Consider the following 25,524-nt stretch of genomic DNA (forward strand, 5'->3'; position numbering starts at 1 on the left):
CTCTCTGCCAGAGATTTCCCCCAATATGAACGTGTTTCCTGTTCCCATCCTACTCCCCGCAGCTCCCCAGAGGCATCCTCTCATTTGCTCACAGCATCAGGCCCTGTTGCCAGCTCCTCACCTCCCATCTCTCCTTAACCCACCTCACCCACCCCCATCACTCGCCTCAGACTCCTCTTGCCAAGGTCCTCAGAGTCTTGACACTTACAAACCAGAGCCCTTCACCCCAAGGCTCCACTCTCCAAGCTGGCTCTAATCTTGTCCAGGGAATTGCCATTGGCCTAGCTCCTGGGGACTAACACTTAAATGTGAGTTACCCTGTTTCAATCTGTGTGCAATCCCTCTATGCCTACCTTCACTGGTAGGCTGCCTGCTTCAGATTCTGAGCCGCCATGTGTCACAGCTCACCTATATCACCCTAGTTGCTTCTTGGTAATCTTCTCTGCCCCAACCTTCCTCCCAACTGTGGTCTACTCTCCCCAAAGCCGTCACCATAACCTCTTAAATTAAGAACACTGCACTCCTCAGCTCAAGATCTACCATGAGTGCCCCCATCAAACTGGAATAAAACCTGAACTTCTTCCCATGGCCTGCAAGCCAAAGGGCTCTGTGAGCTGTCACACTGCCTGTGCGGCCTCATCTCTTCCATTCTTTCCTTCATTCCTCTCACCACGTGGGCCCCCTGGTGTTTGTTCCTTGAACACACATGAAATGTGTTTCTGTCTCAGTCTCAGCACTCATCCTACTTCCTGTCATGCCAGCACTTCTTATCGTCCTCGCTTTATAGTCAGGTCACTGTTCAAATGTGACCTCTCTAGAGAGGCTCTTCCTGATCATTCTATTTGAAATAATGAGCCCCTCTCATCACTCTGTCTTTATCCTGCTTTATCGTTTTGCTATTTTCCATAACCTAAAAAAATGCTTTCCTCATTGCAACATGAGCACATAAAGACAAGGACTGTGTTCAACCTGTCCTCTTCTCTACCCCAGCACTTAGAAGAGTGGGACAGGGTCGGCAGCCAGGGGGTGTTTATGGAACGGACAACTTCTTGGCAGCATTTAGCCCTGTGACCACAGCCTTTCCTATCTTGAACCCTTTGCTCTTCTTTTATTATCCTCTCCTGCTTTTCCTCCTCCCACTCTAGCCACTTTACTGGGGGCTTGTCCCTTACATGCTGGTAGTCCTTACACAGCTATCTTCTGTCCACCTTCTTTTCTTTTCCTTTTTAGAGATGGGGACTTGCTATGTTGCCCAGGCTGGACACAAACTCCTGGTTTCAACTGATTCTCCTGCCTCAGCCTCCCAAGCAGATGGGATTATAGGTGTGTCCCCACCATGCCCGGCTTCTCCACTTTCATTCTAAACACTTTCTCTGCATTTGAGCAGCTACTCTCTTTTTTTTTTAGACAGAGTTTCACTCTCGTTGCCCAGGCTGAAGTGCAGTGGTGTGATCTTGGCTTACTGCAACCTCCACCTCCTGGGTTCAAGTGATTCTCTTGCCTCAGCCTCCCGAATAGCTGGGATTACAGGCGCCAACCACGACACCCAGTTAATTTTTTGTATTTTTTAGTAGAGACAGGGTTTCACCATATGGTCAGGCTGCTCTCAAACTCCTGATCTCAGGTAATCCACCTGCCTCAGCCTCCCAAAGTGCTGGGATTACAGGTGTGAGCCACTGTGCCCAGCCCTTAGCAGGTACTCTTACTCCTCATTCCTTATTTCCAGTTCAGATTCATGCTCCAGTCCCATAGATACAAATATTGACTGTACACAGCCACTCTGCTATCTTACAGGCACACCAAATTTAGCCTGTCTACAGTGAACTCCCCCTTCTTCCAATCCAGCTTTCCCTCCTGCGTCAGCTCTCTCTCTCTGGCTGGAAGTTCCACTTCTGCTTCCTGCCAGCATGTGCTGAGCATTCCAAATGGCCTGCAGCTCCATGAAGAGGACTGCACCTGATCCAATGCCCACAGAGGGATTTCTATGCAGGTGCCTAGCAGAAGCCTTCTCTTCTAAGCTCTAGCCAGATGCTAAAGGAGAGGGTACTGTTCTAAGTATCTTTTCTCTCCTGGCTGCATGGTTGACACTCCTCTACAGGTTAGTGTGGGGAGGAGTAAATCAATCCCAGCCATCTGAAGAGGGCTTCATATTCAGAATGAGTCTCACCACAGGAATTCTGTGAGAATGATGTAGAGGTAAGGACACAGCTATGGCTTAGCAGGCTATCTAGCAAAGCCTGTGTCCAAGTCTTACTGCTACCACGTTCCTGGGCAATTTCTGGAGCAGGCACAAGAGGTCAGCAGGAACAACGAAGCATTCAGAGCAGCAGCTCCCAGTCACAGCATGCATCAGAAGTGCCCGGGGAATATGGCCTAGGACTCAGCTTAGATCTACATTGGAATCTGTTGAGGGAGAAACCAGAAATCTCTCCTGCTGCCTTTAATAGCAATTATTCTGTGATAAGAAAAGCAATGGCATCATTTTAAACCATAATGATGATTCAACTCAAATATGTGTATTTAATGGCTTGCACAGGTTTCTCTTAAAAGATCTGATGATAATTTCAGGAATCTACTTTTAGTTAGAAACATGGCCATACGCTGTGTAGGAGACCAGTTGTTAAAGATGCTTTATAGATAAGAAATATCTTACCAAAGCTACGATTGCACATGGAGCTGTTAGTTTTATGACTTGAAAAAGAGTACAGAAATATCTGAAAATACAGTTGTGTTTGGGATCATGCTTGAAGGATTTCCCTGGAAGCTTCTCTTGCTGAAAGAAGAAAAAAGGCAATATAAATATCCACTCAAGGAAACTTTTTAAGAACTCTTAAGATGGCAGTGTTCACATTTGTGCCCATGTGTCCCTTACAACAATTTTGATGAGATAAAATGTCTTTTTATTTTAAAAATATAAACAGAAGGATCTTAAAATATTTTTGGTTTTCTGTAAACATAGGCCCTAAGGTGGACCTGTGGCTATCATATATCTGAAGAAGGAAGTTTTTAAATTTTTGTAGCATTTAAACTGATTTAAATTGTTTTCTAATTCTATTCACAGAGGTTGTGCATATTTGTTAGGACTATTTACAAATATTTATATTGTTTGCTGCTATAGAAAATTATTTTTTTAAATGACACATTTTGTTATTTGGATGGTATATTTACTCCCCTTAGCACACTAATTAAGCAAAGCTGCAAGTCAGCTCTTACTCCAGCATGCCCACTTTACAACACTCCTTATATAAGATGATTAGACACAACAGAGGGAAGACTTAAAGGTGGGTGAGTCTGACTTCAGCATGAACTAAATATAACTCTATGAGACAAAAATAGAACCTCAAATAAAGCAACACTTACTGAAAGTGGATGTATTGGCTCTTCAAAAATAGCCAGAGATCTATTTGCATAACTATAAAATAAGAACGTGCATTCAAGAAATTAATTCGGGAATTGTTAATATCTTAGTAAAATATCTGCTTGGGAGTAGGGCATGGAGGGTGGAGAGAGATACCTCTTGTTTGCTTTGGTAAAATTTGTTCATCAAAAGAGTTTTTGCAAATTTTTCTCCTGGATCCTGGCCTTCAGAGGGTTTCTTGACCTGTTTTTCTTCAGCACATTATGTCGTGAACTGTGAAGTCTTTTCTACATTGATGAGCCAGACTTGCCTTTAAATATTGACCCCCGCTAACAGGCAATGGTAATAAACTGTATCTATTTTCAGTCCTCTAACCACATGCTGGAACACAAGAACATTTTATAAAGCAGTAGTGGTTGGCAATAAACTTATAACTTTTAATAAATGTGAATGAGATTCAGATTTACCAAATCTTCCTTTATTATATGTTTATCATATTTGTTTAAGTAGTTTGAGTTACAAACTTAATTGCCTTTTTATTTTAAAAGAGGCCAGTCTTAATGAACTTTAAAAAACTAACACATTGTGTGCTCATTTAGGAAACCAGTGGTTCTCCAAATGTGGTTTGTGGACCCCTGAGATTCCCTAGGAGGCCCATGATGTCAAAAGTTCTTTTTTTTGAGACAGGGTTTTGCTCTTTCACCCAGGACGGAGCACAGTGGCACAAACATGGCTCACTGCAGGCTTGACTCCCTGGGCTCAAGCGATCTTCCTGCCTCAGCCTCCCATGGAGCTGGGATGAAATGTGCACACCACCATGCCCAGCTAATTTTTAATTCTTTTTTGGTATAGATGGAGTCTTGCCACATTACTCAGGCTAGTCTCAAACTCCTGGTCCCAAATAATTCTCCCACCTTGGCCTCCCAAAGCGCAGGAATTACAGGTGTCAACCACCACCTATGGCCCAAAATGTTCTTATAAGAATACTAATTCAACCTGAGAAGCTGATTGAAAATAAAACATAAGAATAATTTATTACCTTCTAAAAGTATTAAGACATTGCTTGCTTTTTCACTGTTCAACACTTGTAATGATTGCATAAAAGCAAAAGTGGGTAAAACTTCTTGTTTCTCAGTAAGAATAAGGGCTGTGGTACCAAATTATACTAGTATTCATTACACTCTTCACTCCCCCTTGCAGTTTTTATTAAAATATGCTGCTTCACTTAAGAATATCCTTGATGAAACAGTAAAAATTAATGGTGTTATTAAGTCCTGAACTCTCTTTTTAGTATTCTAAGTAGTGGTGCAGGAAGTCAGGGACCCCGAACAGAGGGACCAGCTGGAGCCAAGGCAGAAGAACATAAACTGTGAAGATTTCATGGACATTTATCAGTTCCCAAAATTAATACTTTTATAATTTCTTATGTCTGTCTTTTCTGCAATCTCTGAACATAAATTGTAAAGACTTCATGGACATTTATCACTTCTCTAATAATACTCTTATAATTTCTTATGCCTGTCTTTACTTTAATCTCTTAATCCCATTATATCTGTAAGCTGACAATGTACATCACTTCAGGACCACTATTGTACAAATTGACTGTAAACGTGTGTTTGAACAATATGAAATCAGTGCACCTTGAAAAAGAACAGAATAACAACGATTTAAGGGAACAAGGGAAGATAACCATAAGGTCTGACTGCCTGCAGGGTTGGGCAGAATACAGCCATAGTTTTCTTCTTGCAGAAAGCCTATGAATGGATGTGCGAGTAAGAGAAATATCGCTGAATTCTTTTCCCAGCAAGGAATAACCCTGGGGAAGAAATGCATTCCTGGGGGGAGGTCTATGGATGGCCGCTCTGGGAGTGTCTGTCTGATGCGGTTGAGATAAGGACAGAAATACGCGCTGGTCTCCTGCAGCGCCCTCAAGCTTACTAGGATTGGGAAATTCCAGCCTGGTAAATTCTAGCCAGACCGGTTCTCTGTTCTTGAACCCTGTTTCCTGTTAAGATGTTTATCAAGACAATGCGTGCACAGCAGGACATAGACCCTCATCAGTAATTCTAATTTTGCCTTCACCTTGTGATCTTTATTGCCTTTTGAAGCATGTGATCCTTGTGAGCTACTCTCTGTTCATACACCCCCTCCCCTTTTAAAATCCCTAATAAAAACTTGCTGGTTTTGCGGCTCAGGGTCATCATCACAGTCCTACCAATATGTGATGACACCCCTGGAGGCCCAGCTGTAAAATTCCTCTCTTTGTACTCTTTTTCTTTATTTCCCAGACTGGCCGACACTTAAAGAAAATAGAAAAGAACCTATGTTGAAATATTGGGGGCTGGTTTCCCCGATAAAGTAGGAAGTTCACATAAACCACTTCTGCATACTGAAGTATGGGTATGTTAAAGAAAAGCACTTGTGATTTAATTGTGAGCTGAACAAGCCAATTTTTCACAGAACACCATTTCTATCTGAAAGTTTGACTGACTGTCATTCTCAAAAAGAAGTCAAATGAGTCTGTCATTTCAAGGAAAATAACAAGTATTTTTTGTCTATAATAAAGCTAAAGCTTTCAAGCTAAAAATCAGGACTTGGAAAACTCATACCTACTATTGTGAGCTTGACGGCATCTCAATATTTGAAGACATTTTTATAATCATGGTGATACTAATGAAAGTGAGTTTTTGACACTATCAATGAACATGAATTAATATTTTCCAAATAGCCAATGCATAATATTATAAAAGCCAGTAAGTGGAGAGATCCATTTATGGTATGAGAAAGATCAGTGAGTATTAGTGGAATGAATTCATTGATATGTACAATCCCATTATAACTATTTTAATAAGTCAGCACTTGTGAAGTTTTGGTGTGGTTAAAGAATACCCATGATTACCTGAAAGCTTTAAAAATACACATTTTTCCTACTACACATTTTCATGAGGCTAGTTCATCTTTTTATTTCTTCTTTACAATAAATTGCAAACAAGACATAAACAAATACACTTTGGGACCCTCAATAATTTAAGAGTTAAAAGAGTCTTACAGACCAAAAAACCCACAAATGATTCACTTTAATACTGTAAAGTAAGCACTCTAAAGCTTATGTCTATAGTTATGACCTAACAGCATGTTTCATATTATACAAAGTGATGAGCTGGAATAACAAGGCAGGTTTTCAAAGAGCTCACCTGTGCTTTATGTTATAATATATTGCCAAAGCCACACTGTGGAGGGAAAAAAATATATTTGTAAGAACTGATTTTATCATTGGTTAGGCCTGAATACATGTTTTTAAAAGGGGGAGGAGGGAATTCTCTCAGTGGCCCTGAAATCCTCTTGTTCAAAACAGTACCATATGAGCACTTTTCTTTTGTTTTAGCTCTCTGACTTTATAGTGAAAATGGGAGAACCAAAATGCTAGGCAATATGCTGTTAGAAGATGTTTCTGCTGATGGTTATTATATATAAATAATTACATATTTTCCCTGTCATTTGCTCTTCTACCCATAGAACCTTTCATCCTGTGCAAGTCACTTACATCTATGTGTACATAAGCTTACATTTAGGCCATATAGTAGTGTTTTGCTTGTTAAGTGGCTAGGCCCTGCATTTCAGCTGATTTAGTTCTCCATCGCCTACTCACCCATTTATCATTAGTTCCCTAAAAGCACACAATGATTGTGCTTTATACCAAATAAAGTAATTTAAAATCACCTCTGCATAATTATTAACAGAAAATTTATTAGTAAATATAATGCACACAAAAATTGATGACACTTGTAACTATCCTGAAATAAGCAGCACTAAAGAGCATAACACGGCATCATACAATATTCATGACAGATATTTCCACATTCGTTTAAACAAAATATTAGTGAACAAATACAACTCTTCAGATGTATGTTACTGTGGTCCTCAGTCATCCTCAGATGGTGTGTGTCAGCAAACAGGGGCTTCTCTTGGATAAGTTCTGTGCTTCCATTTGCCCTCAGCATTTAAAATGAGGCTCAGAATAATTTGAGAAGGCAAATTTGAGTTGTAAAAAGTAGACCTTACAACATTATTACCATCTAAGATCGATATTTCTATAGTGCCTCAAACAGTTTCATCTCCAAATTGATTTCAAAATCACAGAATTTGAAGTTACATGCTGAAAAGGCCACTGAACTTTACATGACACTCCATGAACTACCCATTTTATAAATAAGAGAACCAAGGCTTCAAACTGACTTGCCCAAGATCCCCACATAGTGCTTTTGTGAACTGCAGGAGTTCACAAAACACTGTGGTATGGTTTAAATTTAAGCATATGCACACATACATAGAAATGACTTGCACAGATGAAAGGCTCTATGAGTAGAAAGAAGAGCAAATGACAGGGAAACGTGTAATTTATACGTTAGAACCATCACTCCTCCGTGCAAAGGAAGCAGTGGCCCCCATGTTTGCTGCACACTGGACCACCTGAGGAGCTTTAAAAACAGCCTCACCACCAGCTGGAGACATTCTGATTTAATTGGCATTGGGTATGATTTGGGCATCAGGGTTGTTGGTAAAGATCCCCAGGTGATTCCAATGTGCTGCAAAGTTTGAGAATGACTGAGTTAGGGTTAAGGTCAGAATCATCTGGGATGCTTTTATCCATATAATGATGCCTCACATACTTAACCATTTTTCTAAAAGGCTTGTGAGTGCCAGAGATGGAGGGAATGTGGAGCTGGGAAGATGCATGTGTTTGCAGACATACATTTTGAAGAAACAGGTATAAGTGATTCTAATATGGCTCACTCATCCCTTTGAGTACAATGGACTACTAACCATGGAAAACATTTTTCAAAATCTTTCTGAAAGCCAATTTGCTCTATTAATTTGCTCAGTAAATCTTTATTTCATAAAAGTAAATATACCAAATGATCCCTTCTAAAATTTGAGAGCAAATTAAAACTAACTGTATTTCAAAAATAGACTTCTAGGCCAGGCGTGGTAGCTCATCCCTGTAATCATAGCACTTTGGGAGGCTGAGTTGGGTGGATTGCTTGAGACCAGGAGTTTGAAACCAGCCTGGCCAACACAGCAAAACCCCATCTCTAAAAAAGAAAAAAATAATCTATTTTAAAACAACTTGTAAGAATTAGACTATGCTGAAAGAAAAAGCAGAACCTCTACTTGTTTGAGCAAGGTGAAGCTTAAAAACTACTTTTGAATTGCATACTGAAACATCAAAATCTTTTGAAATCATAAGAAACCAGGGACCCTAGCCAAAACAGAGTGCCTTTTTACTTAGGGCTGAATACAAACATTAGGTGATGACTCCATAGAGGCCAAAACTCAGGGCTTTAGACACAGGTGGAGTCCAGTTCCTGATGAAACACAATTTGATCTCAATAATTGTTACACAGGAGAGAGGAAAGTGACATTATTATGAGTGTAAATTTATCATTTTTAATTAAAGTAGAAGTTACTGACAAATTAGCTTAAAAAGCTAGTACATTAGAAACAAAATTAAGCTTGTAAGCTAGTCATGTTTATAGACTGGAAAGTTAAGTTAGGGATAAGGACATTAACATGCTAAGGTAGTAGTCCTCAAACTGTTTTCCCAAAAATCAATGCTCGTAATCTAAGGAGATGTTAATAATGTTCCCTGGACACCTCAGTGGAACTGGTCTTTGTTGTGACTTTTTAAATAAACTTGAACCCATCGTTCAAGGGTGTTTTGAAAAGGCATTTCTGATTGTGGCCTATGAAGTGCTCATGCATGATGGCAAAATGTAAATGCAGATATACTATAGCCCCACTGGAGGACAAGCTGTTCCTTCTTTCAAGAGTAGTTTCCAAAGTATTACCCATCGTCTTTGGCCTGTAAAGAACTAATAATTTTTCCCAGAAACATTCAATAAAAAGCACCTCTCCTTCCCATGAGGTTCAACACTGTCATAACATAAATGCATCAAATAAATAGCTACTCTTTTTCTGGGATTGCTTATTTGCTATCTGTCTTTCCCTTCTACCACACAGCATCTAAGGTTAAAAGAGAAACAGAAAATTCATATTTAGGTCCCAGAAATCCATATATCATTGATATCAACTTCTTAAACTGCTTGCTGAAAAGGGCAACCAAATGGCTGAAATGACAGAGGATGGCTGTGATGCTTTTAGCATATGGGGGTCTGTCATTCAGCCCTTGGCAGCCTCGTTTTACTCACCTTTCTAATGTATGTCTAAGATCAGGCTGGCTGGCTGTGCTGTTATCTAGCAATATGGTGGAACATGAGCTGTATTTTCTATCAAGATGACATGCAGGTATCTGAAGGAGAAGGAAGATAGAGAAAAATGTCACAATAGGCTGAACCTACAAAAGTGTGGGCTTTTTTCCTTAGTCAAAATGTCAAATAATAAAGCATTAAGGTATTTTTTATACCCCATGACCTGCCTGAGTGTGGTATTGTGAGCAGCTCTGTGGGAAACTCATTGGAGGTGCTTAACTTCCTCAGATGATGTTCGAGGAATGGGTTATAAAATGCTGCCCTTGCTATGATACCAGTCGTCAAACCTGGCAAGCCTCTATTATGAATTCCCTTTATAAATAATGAGAAAAGTTTAAAATAAGATTTCATGGTTTTTTTATTATGCAGTAAAAAGCAGCTGAGATTTTCTATTTCTATTATTCATTAACTACAACAAAATGTCATATATTAAATAATATTGGCACAACAGCATTGTTATTGCAGTAAATAAAGACCTAATACTACATTCACTAAATTACTAATCCTAAATATACTCATTCAAGAGACAGTGTGATGGAATCAGAATTTTAGAGTCAGAGATTCTGTGTGCCAGGGCTGCTCAGTGACCAAACAATTGAGGGGCCATGGGTTTCTCTGGGCCTGTTTCCTTGGGGGAAGATAGAAAAAGTACTACTTTAAGACTCTCTCACATTTGAAAATCAGATGAGGAAAACCACTTCAGGAATTTAACTTTCACTTCGTGTTTACATAAGACTGCTATTACATTACTCAAATGAGAACTTCCGAGAATACTTCGCATTCATTTCAAAAGTTGATTGATTTTATTCTGTAAGTAATTTGACACACATCATGGCACTGTCCTGCCTCAGTCATGCTGCTCTCTGCCCAGAATACCTATTTCTTTCCTCCTTATCCCAGCAAGCTTCACCTCCTCTGCCTTCTGGGATGCCTCTGCCAGCAGCCACACCACAGAACATTTCCGGTTTTGTGTACTCGTCAGTCTAATTCACCGTGTGTTACATGATAGCAATTGCCTGCAACGCATCCCCCTGGTGAAAAAGAAAGCCTCTCCAGGGGAGGGAGGGCCCTTCCTCTCCTACCTGCAGCTGCTGAGCACAGAATGTGGGAGAAATTAAGGAGTTCAATAAGTGCTTGACAAGTTATTTAAATCAGTTACAATTTGGAAGGTAAATCTTCCTACAGTTACAAATTGGTGAAATTTATCTGCAGTGCTATCAGAGAGGTGACAGTGAACCTTTTGAGCCCTCTAGAAAATAAATTATTTATAAAACACTTTAAAAGTATCTATTCATTTGTCGAGAGTGCAACAGTCAATATGGAAACTGCCTCATCTATGTTTAAAAAAATGCCCTTCCTGGCCGGGCACAGTGGCTCACTCCAGTAATCCCAGCCCTTTGGGAGGCTGAGGCGGGTGGATCATGAGGCCCGGAGTTCAAGACCAGCCTGGCCAAGATGGTGAAACCCCGTCTCTACTAAAAATACAAAAATTAGCCAGGTGTGGTGGCGGTGGCGGTTGTGTGTAATCTCAGCTACTCAGGAAGCTGAGACAGAGAATTGCTTGAACCTGGGAAGCAGAGGTTGCAGTGAGCCGAGATCATGCCACTGCATTCCAGCCTGCGTGACAGAGCAAGACTCCGTCTTAAAAAAAAAATGCTCTTTCTTAAAAATAATGGCAGTAACCAAATCCTAGTCACCAAATGGTTGAAGAGATCAACGGCATTATTTAAAACCACAAAATACCAATTATTTTAGCTTTTAAAAAAATAACTCACATGAGCCTTCCTTCTTCCTATTGGGATATGCTTGTCTGCATCATGTTATCACACTCTTCCATCAGGGTCTCCCACAAGTACATGAAAGACAGGGTAGGGAGGAGATCTAGCGGTTGTTTATAAAAGTACACAGTATTTAAAAATTGCCTGTAGCCAATAATCAGAAATATCCATACAGTCTAACACCATTTTGCTTGTTTCAGATGCTTTTCACTGTAAATTCACTTACTTCTTAACAAAAATCCCAGATGTTTTTGAACAATATTACTATTTGAAGGACCAAATTCTCCTTCAAGGTAGAAATGTTTTAACTCTAGCTAAACTCTTATGTCTCTTAAGCTATTCTATTAATGTATATACTTTACATTAACAGTGTATGTATGTCAATGTACATACTTTTATTGCTGGAAAAAACAAAAATAGCATGAAAAATAAAAATGGACTCATTCAGATACTTTCATTCAAAGTGAAAGAAAGTATCCCTTAAGGTCACCACTATTAGGGGTAATACAGCATAATACTACGCGGTAACAAAAGTCAATTCCGAGAAAAAATCCATATATGAGAATAAAAAGAACAGAAAAAAAATGCACCAAAACACAGACTAGCTGGTACAGCTTTAGGTGATACCTGTCCCCATTTTGTTCTATTTAAAATTTCATATAATGAACATATATTGGTGTGTGTGTGTGTGTGTGTGTGTGTGTGTGTGTGTGTGTGCTTTGAGGAAGTCTTGCTGTGTTTCCCACCCTGGAGTGAAGTGGCCTGAACTCAGCTTACTGCAACCGCCGCCTCCCAAGTTCAACCAATTCTCCTGCCTTGGCCTCCTGTGTAGCTGGAAATACAGGCATGTGCCATCATGCCGGGCTAATTTTTGTATTTTTAGTAGAGATGGGGTTTCACCATGTTGGCCATGCTGGTCTCAAACTCCTGGCCTCAAGTGATCTGCCTGCCTCAGCCTCTCAAAGTGCTGGGATACAGGTGTGAGCCACCATGCTCACCTCTCAAGATCACTTTTTTCTCCCCATTTTTTTAAGAGACATCTTTCAGATATTTTTAAAATAATTAATGACTTTTAGCTAACTTAAAAATTTATAACATTTTGTGTACTAACAAAAACAGCTCCATCTATGTTGCACAGCAATGGGACCACATGGCATGTATGGAGTTTGAATAGAATTCTTACACAAGGCCTGAGTGGAAAAGTGTTATGTGCTTATTGTAAGTATAAATATAAATTGTCTGAATTAATGTCATAATTATGTTGAATTTAAACTTAGATTTACACTTATATATGGGTTAAATCATTAAATATGATGGATTGACCAGAAATTTATTTTCTCTTCCTTCTGAAATCTCATTAGCATTATTCATAAAATAAACATTATACATAGGACCAGGAGACAGGATTGATGGCAGATCATTCTGAGTCAATGATGCAAGGTGAAAAGCTGATAGAGGAGTTGCAACTGACATGGAAGCACAACTTTGGAGCTGACAGGGAGTGACATGAACAGAAACAAGTGATCTTCTTTGTTTTGAAGAACCCAACTCAGGCTCCAAAATCAGAGGCACATGGTACCTGGGAAGGTAGGGTGAAATATACAACCGAAGCCAGCAAGGTCAACTGTAAATCTGTGCTTAGAGCCCCAAGTCCACCTCTCTTCCCATCTTAGAAGGAATGTGGATGTGTGTTCTCTGGATATTTTATACCTGAGGGTTTCTGGGCTCAGAACTACTAGGGCTAAAACCTGGGAAATGGGAATAAATTGCACACACAAAGTGAAACTGCACCTTCCTTCCCAACCCTGCTTCTAGAAAGCCAGCAGCCATGCTTGCACTGCCCAGGCAGAAAACTGGGAGATCCTCCTTGGAAGAAAACTAAATCATTGCAAAGAAAATACCCACATATAATACACTGAGTTTCCCCAAAAGAAAAGCTGGCTTGACCTCCAAATCCCCACAATGAGACCCCTCAGTGAACAAAGGTCCTGCTTCCAAATAGAGAAAGGCAAAGACCACCACACATCTCAGGGAAGCCTCCAATGAGAGATCAAAACCACAGGAAAAAGGAATTCTGGGACCAGTAAAAATTCAGGAGCAAAACTTTTTTAAAAAATCTTAAAATACCCTTAAGGAGATTTTAAAAATTCAATAGAAGGGTTAGCACAGAAAGTCAAAGAATCTCTAAGAAGCAGAACAAGACAAATTGGAAAATAGGAGGGGAAGAAATTAAAGATCAATGCAGAAATACTGGTATAAGAGGCCGAACATTTGAATCATAAGAATACTAAAATAATAATAAAACAGAGAATATAGGACAATTCTCTAAAAGAGATAGTCTGCAGACTTAATGGCTGCAATAAAATAAAAGGTCCCCACAAAGCTGTATTATACAATTTCCGAATCCCAGGAATACAGAAGGTCTTAAAAAGCTCTAAAATGTAAAAATTGGTTACATATGATGTATCACACAATGGCAATAGTTTCAAGTACAGTATAATGAAAACACAATAGAGAAATGTCTTCAGAGCCATGAAATTTAGTTTTCACTCTAGAATTTTATACTCTATAACAAAAGAAGGGTTTGGAGAGAGGCTAGATCTCTATACATGTGTGTCCATGAGCCTTTCCTCAGAAACTGTGCTCCAGCACCACTGGGGAGTAATACAAGGCAGAGGGCAATGCACAGTCTAGGACTCAGGGATCCAACATGAGTGGGCGCATAAGAGTTCAGAGAGGGCTCCCAGGGAAACAGGCTCAGGGCAGCCTAGGGAAACACAGTCTATCCTGGAGGAGGATAACCAAAGGCCAAGGAAAGTTCCTTCAAGAAAAAACACAGAACATATGTTTTAGTAAATAAAACATTATTTTTGTTAGGCATGTGACAAATGTTACACCACTTGGGGAAGAATAGCTGTTAAAAAAGAGGCAAAGGAACATAGTCAGAAAATTAATTCTACACACAAAATAATGAAGGATGTGAAAACAAAGAGGCCAGCTGGGGGCTAATGGTCGCATTTGGCTTTACGAGCTATCATGGGCTAGGAAAAGGGGGATTATCTGGGAGAAGTGCTGAAGTGTTCAGATTTCAGAAATATTTAAGAGAAACAATGAAGGATGCTCAAGGAGGAGGCACAGTCAGAACACTACATGACTCAGCAGTGAATAATATGTGCATAGTCATAATCATGTAAATATCAATTCATGATTTAATAAAAAATGGGTTACAGGTGAAAGAAACGGGGAGGGAAATAAGGTCACAGTGGAGTGAGGAAGCTACGCTTTCACCTGCTATGACAGGAAGTCAGCAGAAAGTGTTGGAGAAAGTAGACTCAGCTATTTTTAATTTTATTTGAATACAAAAGATTAAATATTTAAGGCAGATATTTATATCACAACCAAATTGTGATATAATATCACAATCACCCTTAAAAATGGGCACAGTAAGCTACAGACTTTCCTGTATAAATCTGATACTTAGGAAAATAGAAGAGATTTAGAAAGTCCATCAGAAAAGGATCACGCTAACAGCACTGGCTCCCTGTTAAATTTTTAAGGAATCATGACAGACTTTTAATTCAAACAATTAATTTCTTAACTTTTCAAAAGTTTACTTACATAATATAGGTGAGAGCTGCTCCTCTTTTCTTACACTAAGAAAGAAAAAATAACTAATCAATTCTGGTATAAATACCGTAGAATAAAAGTAGTTGCTAATCATCTGATTATCACTATATAAAATAAGATAAAATTCCATTTTAAAAAATTCTTACCAACAAAAGTTATCATTTAAGTAATCTGGCATAAAGTAAAATCTAAAAATATAGTTTTATTTTTGACCTAACAGATGTTCTATTACACAAAAATGAAAGAATCCCCATGTACACAAGGAAAGGCAAAACAAATTAGGCAACGTGTATGCCCTCCAAATCTCATGTTGAAATGTAGTCCCCAGTGTTGGAGGTGGGGAAGTGTTTGGATCACGGGGGCAGATCCCTCATGAATGGCTTAGCGCCATCCCCTTGGTGATGAGGGAGTTCCTGCTCTGAGTTCATACATGATCTTCTTGGGTTTTTGCTGTTGTTGTGGTTGTTCTGAGATGGGGTGTCACTCTGATGCCCAGGCTGGAGCACAGTGCCGTGATTATGGTTCACTGCAACCTTGACCTCCTGGGCTCAAGTGATCCTCCAACCCTAGCCTGCGGAGTAGCTGGGGCTGCAAGCACGAACCACCACACCTGGCTAATTTTTAAATTTTTTGTAGAGACAGGGTCTCACTATGTTGGCCAAGGCTGGTCTCAGACTCCAGCCTCAAGTGATCTGCCTGCCTCAGCCTCCCAAAGTGCTGGGGTTACAGGCTTGAGCCACCGCACCTGGCCTGATCTGCTTGTTTAAAAGAAGGCGGCACCTCCCACTCTCTCTTGCTCCTCCTCTCACCATGTGAGAGATGACTTCACGTTCCACCATGATTATTAGGTTCTCGAAGCCCTTGCCAGAAGCAGATGCTAACACCACACTTCCTGTACAGCCTGTAGAACCGTGAGCCAATAAAACCTCTTTTCTTTATAAATTATCCAGTCTCAGGTATTCCTTCATAGAAATGCCAAAATACAGGACAGATGAGAAATTTAGCTAATAAAAAATTTACCTATTGTATATCTGAACCCCTAAGCAGTAGTGTTTTCTGATTCTACATTTACACATAGCTTACTTTCATTACCAGGATCTAATAGCTGACAGCTCTAAGAACCAGTTTCTGGCCAGGAGCCAGTCTTTAGATGCGCTAGAATCCCTGCAAGCATCCAATGACTGATCGGTCATCTACTAATATGTTACTGAAAAAATAAACAGGTCTTTACACAACTGAAAAGTAGCCTAGCTTAACTCAAATGTTAACATGAGTGTGCCAACCTAATTGAACTTGGTATCCTCAGGACACAAAATCATTTCATTCTAATACAGGTCCAAAGAATAAAAGCTACAATGGGGACTTGGGCCACACTTTGTTCCCTACAATGCCTCCTTCTTTGAAGTTGAGCTGGTCTCACTGACACACATTTCTCACTGCTGAAGAGACAGGGGCATGGGGTAGGTTTTCTTCCACTTCCATACACTCTATGTGTGAGAAGCCCATGACTCTGGAAGAAACTGAGAAATACAACAATCCTAACCAGAAGTTACCAGCTCGAGACAGGCAAAGTCCATACAAACTATGAAAATGCAGGGGAGAAACCCATTTTTTATTGTGCTGCGTTACTTCAGATGTTATTATAGAAACCCCTCTTCTTGTATTCTCGCTGTTGAAAAACAACTGAAAAACATGGTGTATGGCTTTTTTGAAAAAACAGTAAGATTTAGCAGAATGTTACAAAAAAATAAGCAGGAGTACAGAAAACTCCTACAGTTCTAATTCTCATTCTAAAACAAACAGGATGTGGAAACTTTACACTAGTTTCACACACTAAGGCTAACCTGGAAAACAGCACAGGCCATGTTTACATTTCCATTACATTCGAATGAAAAAGTTCTGAGTAGCATGAACATGGATGTGACAGGCTCATGCGGTTAGAGCACTGTGTAAAAAGGAGGCCAAAATCACGGATCCAATCTAGAACAACAGATTCTTTTGATTTGTTCAAGTGAAATCCAAGCTGTAGCCTAAATCTTATCACTCATCATTAACATGTACTCTTTGGAGCAAGGGAAAAATGGCAAAGATGTATGAAGAAAAAGGCATACATCCATGACTACTACACCAAATCGTGTGGCCAATTAATTGCATTGATAAAAATGTCATCAAACGTGGAGACATAAAGCCTGCATGTTTCCATGAACAGTGTCAACTAAAGGAAATTATGTCACATATTAAAATAAGACAAGTAAATATATAAAAAGTTGAAATTTTTTAAACTAATATCTGAGTTCCTCTACTTTCTGTAATACATAAAACAGAAAGTTTGTAGTTTTTTGCTTGGAGGAAGAAACAATATTTTCTTACCACTCATTTGATATTTTCTCAGGAAGAGTGTGCTTTCCCTTGGACGGTCAGAAGCAAAATCTGTAGAGGAAGAAGGAAAAATGTGATAATTTAAGTGAGTAGAAAAGATTCTTTTTAAAGCTACACATCCATTTTAATCACTTTTAACAGTCTTGAGAAAAGTTTTTAGTGATGAATGTAAAGAAAATAAAGGCCACAATGTCCCAATTCTACTGGAGAATGCAAAAATCACAGAAGTTCTCCACGTATGTGGAATAAAACCAGGCTGTGTCTGGGACTTCATTTTAGAACTTGCGCCTAAATAAACTGATGCCACTTTTAGATGAATCATATACACGCCCTCCTCCTTCTACTTATCAAATATACCCACCCTCCTCTATGCTGCTATTACCAGCGCATTTCAGGGAAAGTCTCAAGCAGCAAGTAATGCTGTGGTCAATTACTGTCAGACACCGGCTCAATATAGCAAATATGTTAAAATAAAGAGCTGTTTTGGGCAAAAAACAATTTTTTAAAGAGACAGGGTCTCACTCTGTTGCCCAGGCTGGAGTGATGCAATGGTGCGATGGAGCCAGCATAGCTCACTGAAGCCTCAAACTCCTGGGCTCAAGAGATCCTCTTGCAGCTAAGACTATGGGTGCAAGCCGCCATACCTGGTTAATTTTTAACCCTTTTTTTTTTTTTTGTAGAGACAGGGTGATATATGACACCTACATGAAAACGTGTTGTAAATCCTAAAGAATGATATAAAGAGTCTATTTTGGGCTCTCATCCAACACTACCCATCTACTACCCAGTGTGTAAAACCACTCCGAGGCCTACCTTACACCACCAAACAAGGAAAAACTTTCACAAGCACTTGCATGCTTTGTGTATAAAGGTACAATTCATTCACATACTATCTTTGTTCATTCTTTCACGATTTTTTTTATATTCCGAGAGTACAGTACTTTCCAGCTACAAAGCCACATTCATCATGAAGCTTAATTATTCAAACGTTTAAATAAATTAAGAGGTCAACCAATGTTTAAACAGAAGAGCTGTAAGACACTTCCTCTATAGCAATGAAATCTGTAGCATACATTTTCTATTTTGAAAACTTATCGTTTCTGCCTAGCCTTGGGGGATGAGAAAGGGGCCAGAACTGGGCACTGGGGTAGGGAGGAGGAGAGAAACCACCAGATGCTACAGGGAAAAAAAATTGGTTGCAGGGGGGAGGTGGGGGACGTAGGCACGAGGCAAGGCCAGTCCTCCTGCCTGGTGCCTGGGCCTAGGAAAGCTGGCTAGGGGCAGGAGGGAGGAGTCCGAGGCTGTGGATGCCTCCGGGGGGACCTTGGGTCAGCGGCTGCCAGAGGCTCGCCTGAGGGCAAACACTATCAGTCGCCTCCTTACTTTTGGGCATCTGCTGGTCGCTGATGTGCTGCAGGTCATGGCCCTCGCGGGCTCCGAAATCCGACTGGGCAGGCTCCACAGCAGTGGGGTGTGGGGATTTTTATTTTTACTGCCACCTCTGCCTCCGTGAAGTTATAGCTGCAGGGCGGTTCCGCCCACAGCACCCTGCGCTGGCTTTGCTTGGGGCTGGCATCAGGGAGCAGCATGTTCCATCTGCGGCGCCTCCACTCCTCTCTGCCTTGGCCTACACCTTTGCTTGACGCTGCCTCATAGATGTCAGCACTGCAGGACAGCTCCCCAGACCTCCTGCGCTGGCCCCGCTTGAGGCTGGCGTTGGTGCCCAAGCAATAGCTCAGCGTGTTCCCCATGGGGTAGCCCGGCTCCTCTCCAGCATCTTGGGCCTTCCCTTGCTTCCAAGTCTGCAGAGCTCAGCACTTCCACCTCTTCCCAGGAAAGGAACGCTGGCAGGGCCAGCCCCGGCTATGGGGCTGCACCCCACTAGCAGCCCGCACCCCGCCTCAGCCGCCTCCCCTGAGCTGACTTGTCTGCAAGGGTCCCTTGGGAATCTGCTTGGTTTATTTAGAATGGGTCTAGATGCAAAGAGCCTGAGAGCTGTGACTGCGGAGAAGAGAGCACAGATGGAGCTCCTCCTCCTTCCACCGCTTCCCACCAACTGAAGGAGGTTGCCCTGCCAACCGCCAGAGCTCCCTCCCGGTTCCCAGGAACCAATCAGGCCCAGAGACCCCTCCACGCGCCCCGCCCCCATTGTGACGTGGGAGCCTAGGCACAAGGCTCACTAGGCCCTGCCATGCCGGCAGCCCCACCCCCACCTTTCATTCATTGCTGGCTGCTGGGAGCTTTCAGGTTTCTCCACTGTGAGGAAGATCTTATGTTTTCAACAAAAGAAGAGGCTTATGTAAAAGAAAACTGGGCCGGGCGTGGTGGTTCACATCTGTAATCCTAACACTTTGGGAGGCCAAGGCGGGCGGGTCATGAGGCCAGAAGATCGAGACTATCCTGGCTAACATGGTGAAACCCCGTCCCTACTAAAAATACAAAAAAAATAGCCGGGTGTGGTGGCATGCGCATGTAGTTACAGCTACTCCGGAGCTGAGGCAGGAGAATCGCCCGAACCTGGGAGGCGGAGGTTGCAGTGAGCCGAGATCGCACCACTGCACTCCAGCCTGGGCGACAGAGCAAGACTGTGTCTCAAAAAAGAAAAAAGAAAAGAAAAGAAGAGAAGAGAGGGGAGGGGAGGGGAGAGGAGGGAAAGGGAGGAGAGGAGAGAAAACCACCACATAATAAGATTTTAAATGTGATCATAATTGCTTTTTTTGGGGGGGGTGGGGGACGGAGTGTCGCTCTTGTTGCCCAGGCTGGAGTGCAATAGCACGATCTTGGCTCACCATAACCTCCACCTCCTGGGTTCAAGCGATTCTCCTGCCTCAGCCTCCTGAGTAGCTGGGACTACAGGCATGCGCCACCACGCCCAGCTAATTTTGTACTTTTAGTACAGACGGAGTTTCTCCATGTTGGTCAGGCTGTTCTGGAACTCCCGACCTCAGGTGCTCCACCCGCCTCGGCCTCTCAAAGTGCTGGGATTACAGGCGTGACCCACTGCAGTCGGACAGGTAAGCACTTTTAATTAATTATGTACTAGGTGCATAGCTCCCGACAAAGAACAATGCCTAGAATTAGACTTCTGCTTATGTAGAAGGATCAAGTATAAGGGCATGAATTTTTAGACAACTAAAGCAAGTATCAGAAGAAAAATTTTAACTTAAATGATCTGCCAGGGACACTGATTAATTCGGAACAAATTTCTAAATTTTGGAGATATTTTTATTTTATCTGTTATCTTAAAACTATCTATATATAGCTATATATAGGATATATATATATGATAGGGCCTCACTCTCGCCCAGGCTGGAGTGATTTATGTAATCTTTCTCATCCTCGGTTTATCTAAAAAATATGAATAATAACACAAATTTTATAAACTTGCTCTAAAGATTAAATGAGGGAAATATAATACTGCTCCCTCCATATATTGAACACTTACAAAATTACAGACATTGTGTCTAGATTTTTACATATGTACCATACGTAAGCCTCATAACAACCCCATCTTTTATAGGTGAGACAACTGAGACTCAGATGAGTTAAAAACACATTCACCATCATATAGTAATAAGCGATGGAACTGGGATTCAGTCCAGTTCTGTCTGACTCCAAAGGTGGTGCATCATCTTAACGAAGACCAAGTTATACCCAGCACATGAAGGTACTCAAAAGATGTGGATTCCCTTTTACTATCCCCTTATGTGTGAATTTCGGTGGCTTTCACAACCTCAGAACAACCCCACACACCCTCCCAGGTTGCCTTTCAGTGGTTCCATTCTTCTTGGGGATGATTAGGAATCTGCATATTCAGACTACTTCTTCAATCATCTCCTTATAAACATGTGTGGATAAAGAAATGAAATTTTCTAGGCCGTAGGTTACTAACTGTGAATTAATTGTCTAGCTTATTTATTGTAAATTTATTTGCAATACATTTATTATATGAAAAAAAAAATCACACAATCTACTGAATTTGTGCAGAAAGATCCCAAAGTACACTGCAGGAACATCTTACTGACTACACAGGAAGGCTAGCCCAAACACACAAAGCCAGAGTCCCTCCAAAGGTCAGGTGTGGGGTGGTTCTTTCCTGTAATCCTAGCAATTTGGAAGGCCAAAGCGAGTGAATCACTTAGGGCCAGGAATTCGAGTCCAGGCTGGCCAACACAGTGAGAGCCAGTCTGCATAAAAAATTACTTTCTATTACTATAATTAAAAAGAGTACCTCTAACATTGCTTTAGGATAGAGAGCTCTGGTCTAGAATTCAAGATATGGAGTTACGAGTCCCAGTGTGGTTACTTAACTACTGTTGTGACTGTGGGCAGGTTATATAATCACTGTGATTCTCAGCCCTTTCTTTGCAAATTACCAGCATTGGAATAGATGACTTTTTAAAGCCCTGACCAGCTCTACCATTCAATGATTCTGTACCAGTGGATACTTGTCGAAACCATAATTTACTTGTCTAGTGATGCCCTGAGGTGTTCCTGTGGTCACAGGAAATGTGGAAATAATATAGTCATATTGGTCATAGGAATTATGACCATATGGTCAAATAGGTCATAGGAAATAAATTTGGCTTTGCTTTTAAAATGGGTGATTTAACCACATGGAATCTACGACTATTTTGAGAAACAACATGAGACAGTCAATGTGATGCAGCCTGATGTGGTCCCAAAGCGTTTCTGCAGGATAAGAAACTCACTCACAAAAGCATTCACTTCCCCGTGAATATACCAGTGAATCCTCTAGCCACAAAAACTTACAGTCCATATATGTTGTAATGTCTAATACTTGTGTGAATTACTGCATTCATAACGCACTCCTTGAAAGGGTATGGCCTGCTTCCCAAAGTCCTTGGTACTGGAAGCCCAACTTCCATTCAGTAACTGGAAAGCCCTCTCCCACCTTCTCCCATTTCCTTCCATGACTGCTGGATTATGAAGGAACTGAAAACCACAATAAGTGAGGACTTGTTAAAGAAACAAGTGATGTTTATCCTGAGAATGACTGACAACATTTCAGTGAAAAAATGAGAGTAGTATTTGAATAACTGAAGGTCTACCGCAGAAGAGGGTTTCAGCTGGATGTGTTCTGCAGACTCCTAGGATCCACGGCATGGTAAGCCCCTAGTGAATGTTTATTGAGTGAATAAATCCTGTACTGTTCCCACAGCATGGACCAAGACCATGGGCCGCCATGGGGTCCTGCGGCTGAACTGGGCCCTGGCAGGAGCAGTCCCCTCACTCTCCTTTGATCAGAAGGCTGCATGTGCTCTACATTTCAGAAGTAACCCTGTGAACTGGGACATCCAGACTCTAAATGATGAGTAACATTTGCTTCAAATTTTTTAAAAAGCTTTATTCATCCAACAGTTGGGTTATTAAAAGTTACCTTGGTAAAATAAAGAACTTTGGCTTCACTTTCTATAAACAGTTTCCTCAAACACTGACTATGTGTTACATCAGAAATCAATGTGTTCTGTCTACTCTGTCTCTGTTATCTCAAGAACCAATTTTCCTTATCTTCAATTAGTCTTAGTGTGATATGTAACAGAGTCAGGTGTTACCACTATTATCTCAAAAGCGTGTTTCTTTTTTTTATTTTTATAGAGATCAGGTCTTGCTCTGTTGCCTAAGCTGGTCTCGAACTCCTGGCCTCAAGCAATCCTCCTGCCTCGGCCTCCCAAGGTGTTGGGATTATGGGCGTGAGCCACCACACCCAGCCTGAAAATCTGTTTCTTAAGGAGTAATGCAGAACACATAACATTCTTAAATATACCCCAGCCTTCTCCAACTAAGCCAAATTGTTTAAAAGTTCTATAATATTTAAGATTCAGGATACTGTATTTCAACCTCCCTAAAAACAATGTATTAAATCTTAGAATGCATGTGCCATAATGTCACTTTTCTGACAAATAGTAAAACATTTCATGAGCTTGGTACAATAACGTGAAATAAAATGGTAAATTTTAAAAAATTAAAATATACATCCTGCTTTTTTTTTTCAATTACATATGTCAAAAATAGTAACCTAGACCAAGACATCCATTTCAATCAGTAGATATTTCAAGCCACAAGATTTAATAATAAACAATATTGGGTGTAGGTAACAATCCCCAGCTGGATCAGGGAAGCCCTAGCTCTACCTGGTATTACGGTATAAAGATAGTGTCTCTCTTCACTGGCAGAGAGGGATGGCCTATCCCTGAATACAGGATGGGGTCAGTCTCACTGCACTTTCATGAGCCATTTTATCAACCACACTTTGCATTTCTTTCCTAAGCTAAATCTTTTTGGGAGAAGACACAGCACTACATGGTACCAAATACTAACCAAAAAAATCATACAAAAAAAACCAGATAAATAATAAAGCATTCAACTGCTAAAACACAGCAACATTAAGCCACCTCAGTTTTCTTTTCCCAATGCTTGCAACACCCTCAATCCCTCATCTTATGATGAGGGAACAACATCTTATGATGGGGAACAACATGTGGTATGACGTGGGGGAGTTACATCTCAACACTATGGAAAACTTTTAGAGCTCAACGTTAATTTCCAACAGAAGTAAACAGCTAATGAGTCTTTGAAACTTTTTTGTTCAATGATGCACTGGCAAAAATAGCTCATCCTCTTACAATATTTTCTGTTATCGCTGTAGTTATGTGAGAAAGAGATTTTCTATTTGTCTCAACTGAGAAGACTTCACTGTCTGATTGTTTCTTCAGGAACCATGCACCTCCTTGCACTGTCACTCAGCTACTCAGAACATCTCTTGAACATCTCTTGAACAATTCTGTTGTTGGAAGTTTATAATGTCAGGTGCCAGCACACTTGAAATGCGTGAAAATGAGGGGATACACACAACACTTCTGTTCAAGTTTTGATTCAGCCTGCCTCAGTGTCCTGGCCTGTTTTCTCACTGGATACAATGGACAGGCCATCAGCATCAGACTGTGTTCCGAATAATCAGAGGACATTGTGTTTTGCTTTCATCTGAAAAGATAATAAATAAATCAGGAAACCAGAAAAAGTCAAAGCCATGAGTGATTATGATGCCAGACACTGGCTATTTTTCTCAGGTTAACTGTCCAAATGACCAGTGCTACCAGACAGTCACAATCTTGTCTGTGGGAATGTGAGAGAGAGACAGACCCGCTTACAGTAAAATTTAACAGTGTTTTCCTAGTTCCTTCCTGGCTTATACTGATGTCACAGTCCTAAGATTAATTCATCAAAGTTTCATTAGGGATGATCACAGTTTTTAAATGGGCTTTGTAGAAAAGTTAAATCATTTTAAGAAACAGCAGCTCCTATTGTATTGAGGAGCTAACACGTTTTGGTGGCTCTTCTGTTAAAGTAGCATAGATTTCTAACATTGTTTGATCTTAAGACAAACAAAACATTGTTTTTTTCATTTTCCTTAGAGTATGATTCATGAAATACTTTATATAATTTTAAATGTTCAAATTATAAACAAACCTTTCTAATACAAAATACAGAAAGTCCAATAGTATACATTAAAAGTTTGCAATCACATTATAGAAACACCATCTTTTTTTTTCTTTTTTTTTTTTTTTTTGGAGAGTCTCACTTTATCCCCCAAGCTGGAATGCAGTGGCCTGATCTGCAACCTCTGCCTCCCAGGTTCAAGAGATTCTCATGCCTCAGCTTCCAGAGTAGCTGGGATTACAGGCATCTGCCACCACGCCCGGCTTTTTTTGTATTTTTAGTAGAGACGGGGTTTTGCCATGTTGACCAGGCTGGTCTCCAACTCCTGACTTCAGGTGACCTGCCTGCCTCAGCCTCCCAAAGTGCTGAGATTATACATGTGAGCCACCGTGCCCGCCCGGAAACACTATCTTATTATTGCACAGCTTTAATAATGTAAAATATTTACTCACAACTGCTTATAATATTGTCAATAATTTATGATATTTTGTCTGTAACTTGTTCCCCAATCATTGGGCTACAGACCACACTAGAAAATAACTGTCCACATAGTGGCTACATTCATTTAAATTTTTAAAAAAAGCTTCTTACTGACAGGTACTTGTACACACAAAGCATGCTCTCTTTCCCAATAGAACTTCACATTGCATTG

At 40.6% G+C, this 25,524-nt stretch overlaps 1 protein-coding gene and 1 long non-coding RNA gene across 5 annotated transcripts in view; one reads left to right on the plus strand and one right to left on the minus strand.

Annotated features, from left to right (window-relative positions):
- Positions 1-19,453, minus strand: part of CCNYL1B (cyclin Y like 1B) — a 53,933-nt gene extending 34,480 nt beyond the window's left edge. Inside the window, exons 1-9 of one of the 4 annotated variants that reach the window (XR_008672842.2) lie at positions 18,795-19,453; positions 17,403-17,462; positions 15,024-15,058; positions 11,403-11,508; positions 9,568-9,668; positions 6,553-6,588; positions 3,515-3,739; positions 3,361-3,412; positions 2,726-2,773 (exon numbers count right to left, since the gene is read on the minus strand). Coding sequence is in view for 1 of the 4 variants with exons in the window: in XM_019011665.3 (XP_018867210.3) it covers positions 2,654-2,773; positions 3,361-3,412; positions 9,568-9,668; positions 16,877-16,897 (294 nt within the window). In the remaining 3 variants the exon portion in view is untranslated. Of the gene's footprint in view, positions 1-2,653; positions 2,774-3,360; positions 3,413-3,514; positions 3,740-6,552; positions 6,589-9,567; positions 9,669-11,402; positions 11,799-15,023; positions 15,059-16,876; positions 16,898-17,402; positions 17,463-18,794 lie in introns of those variants that run through there. The other 3 variants (XR_008672843.2, XR_002003024.3, XM_019011665.3) reach the window with 3 other exon arrangements.
- A 694-nt stretch (positions 19,454-20,147) lies between these two features.
- Positions 20,148-24,459, plus strand: LOC129527778 (uncharacterized). The gene is made up of 4 exons (XR_008672844.2): positions 20,148-20,425; positions 20,932-21,078; positions 22,365-22,539; positions 24,149-24,459. It is a non-coding gene; the product is annotated as an uncharacterized lncRNA (long non-coding RNA).
- The last annotated feature ends 1,065 nt before the right edge of the window (positions 24,460-25,524 follow it).

The sequence above is a fragment of the Gorilla gorilla genome, chromosome 18 (genome assembly GCF_029281585.2).
Source record: "Gorilla gorilla gorilla isolate KB3781 chromosome 18, NHGRI_mGorGor1-v2.1_pri, whole genome shotgun sequence".
Lineage (NCBI taxonomy): Eukaryota > Metazoa > Chordata > Mammalia > Primates > Hominidae > Gorilla > Gorilla gorilla.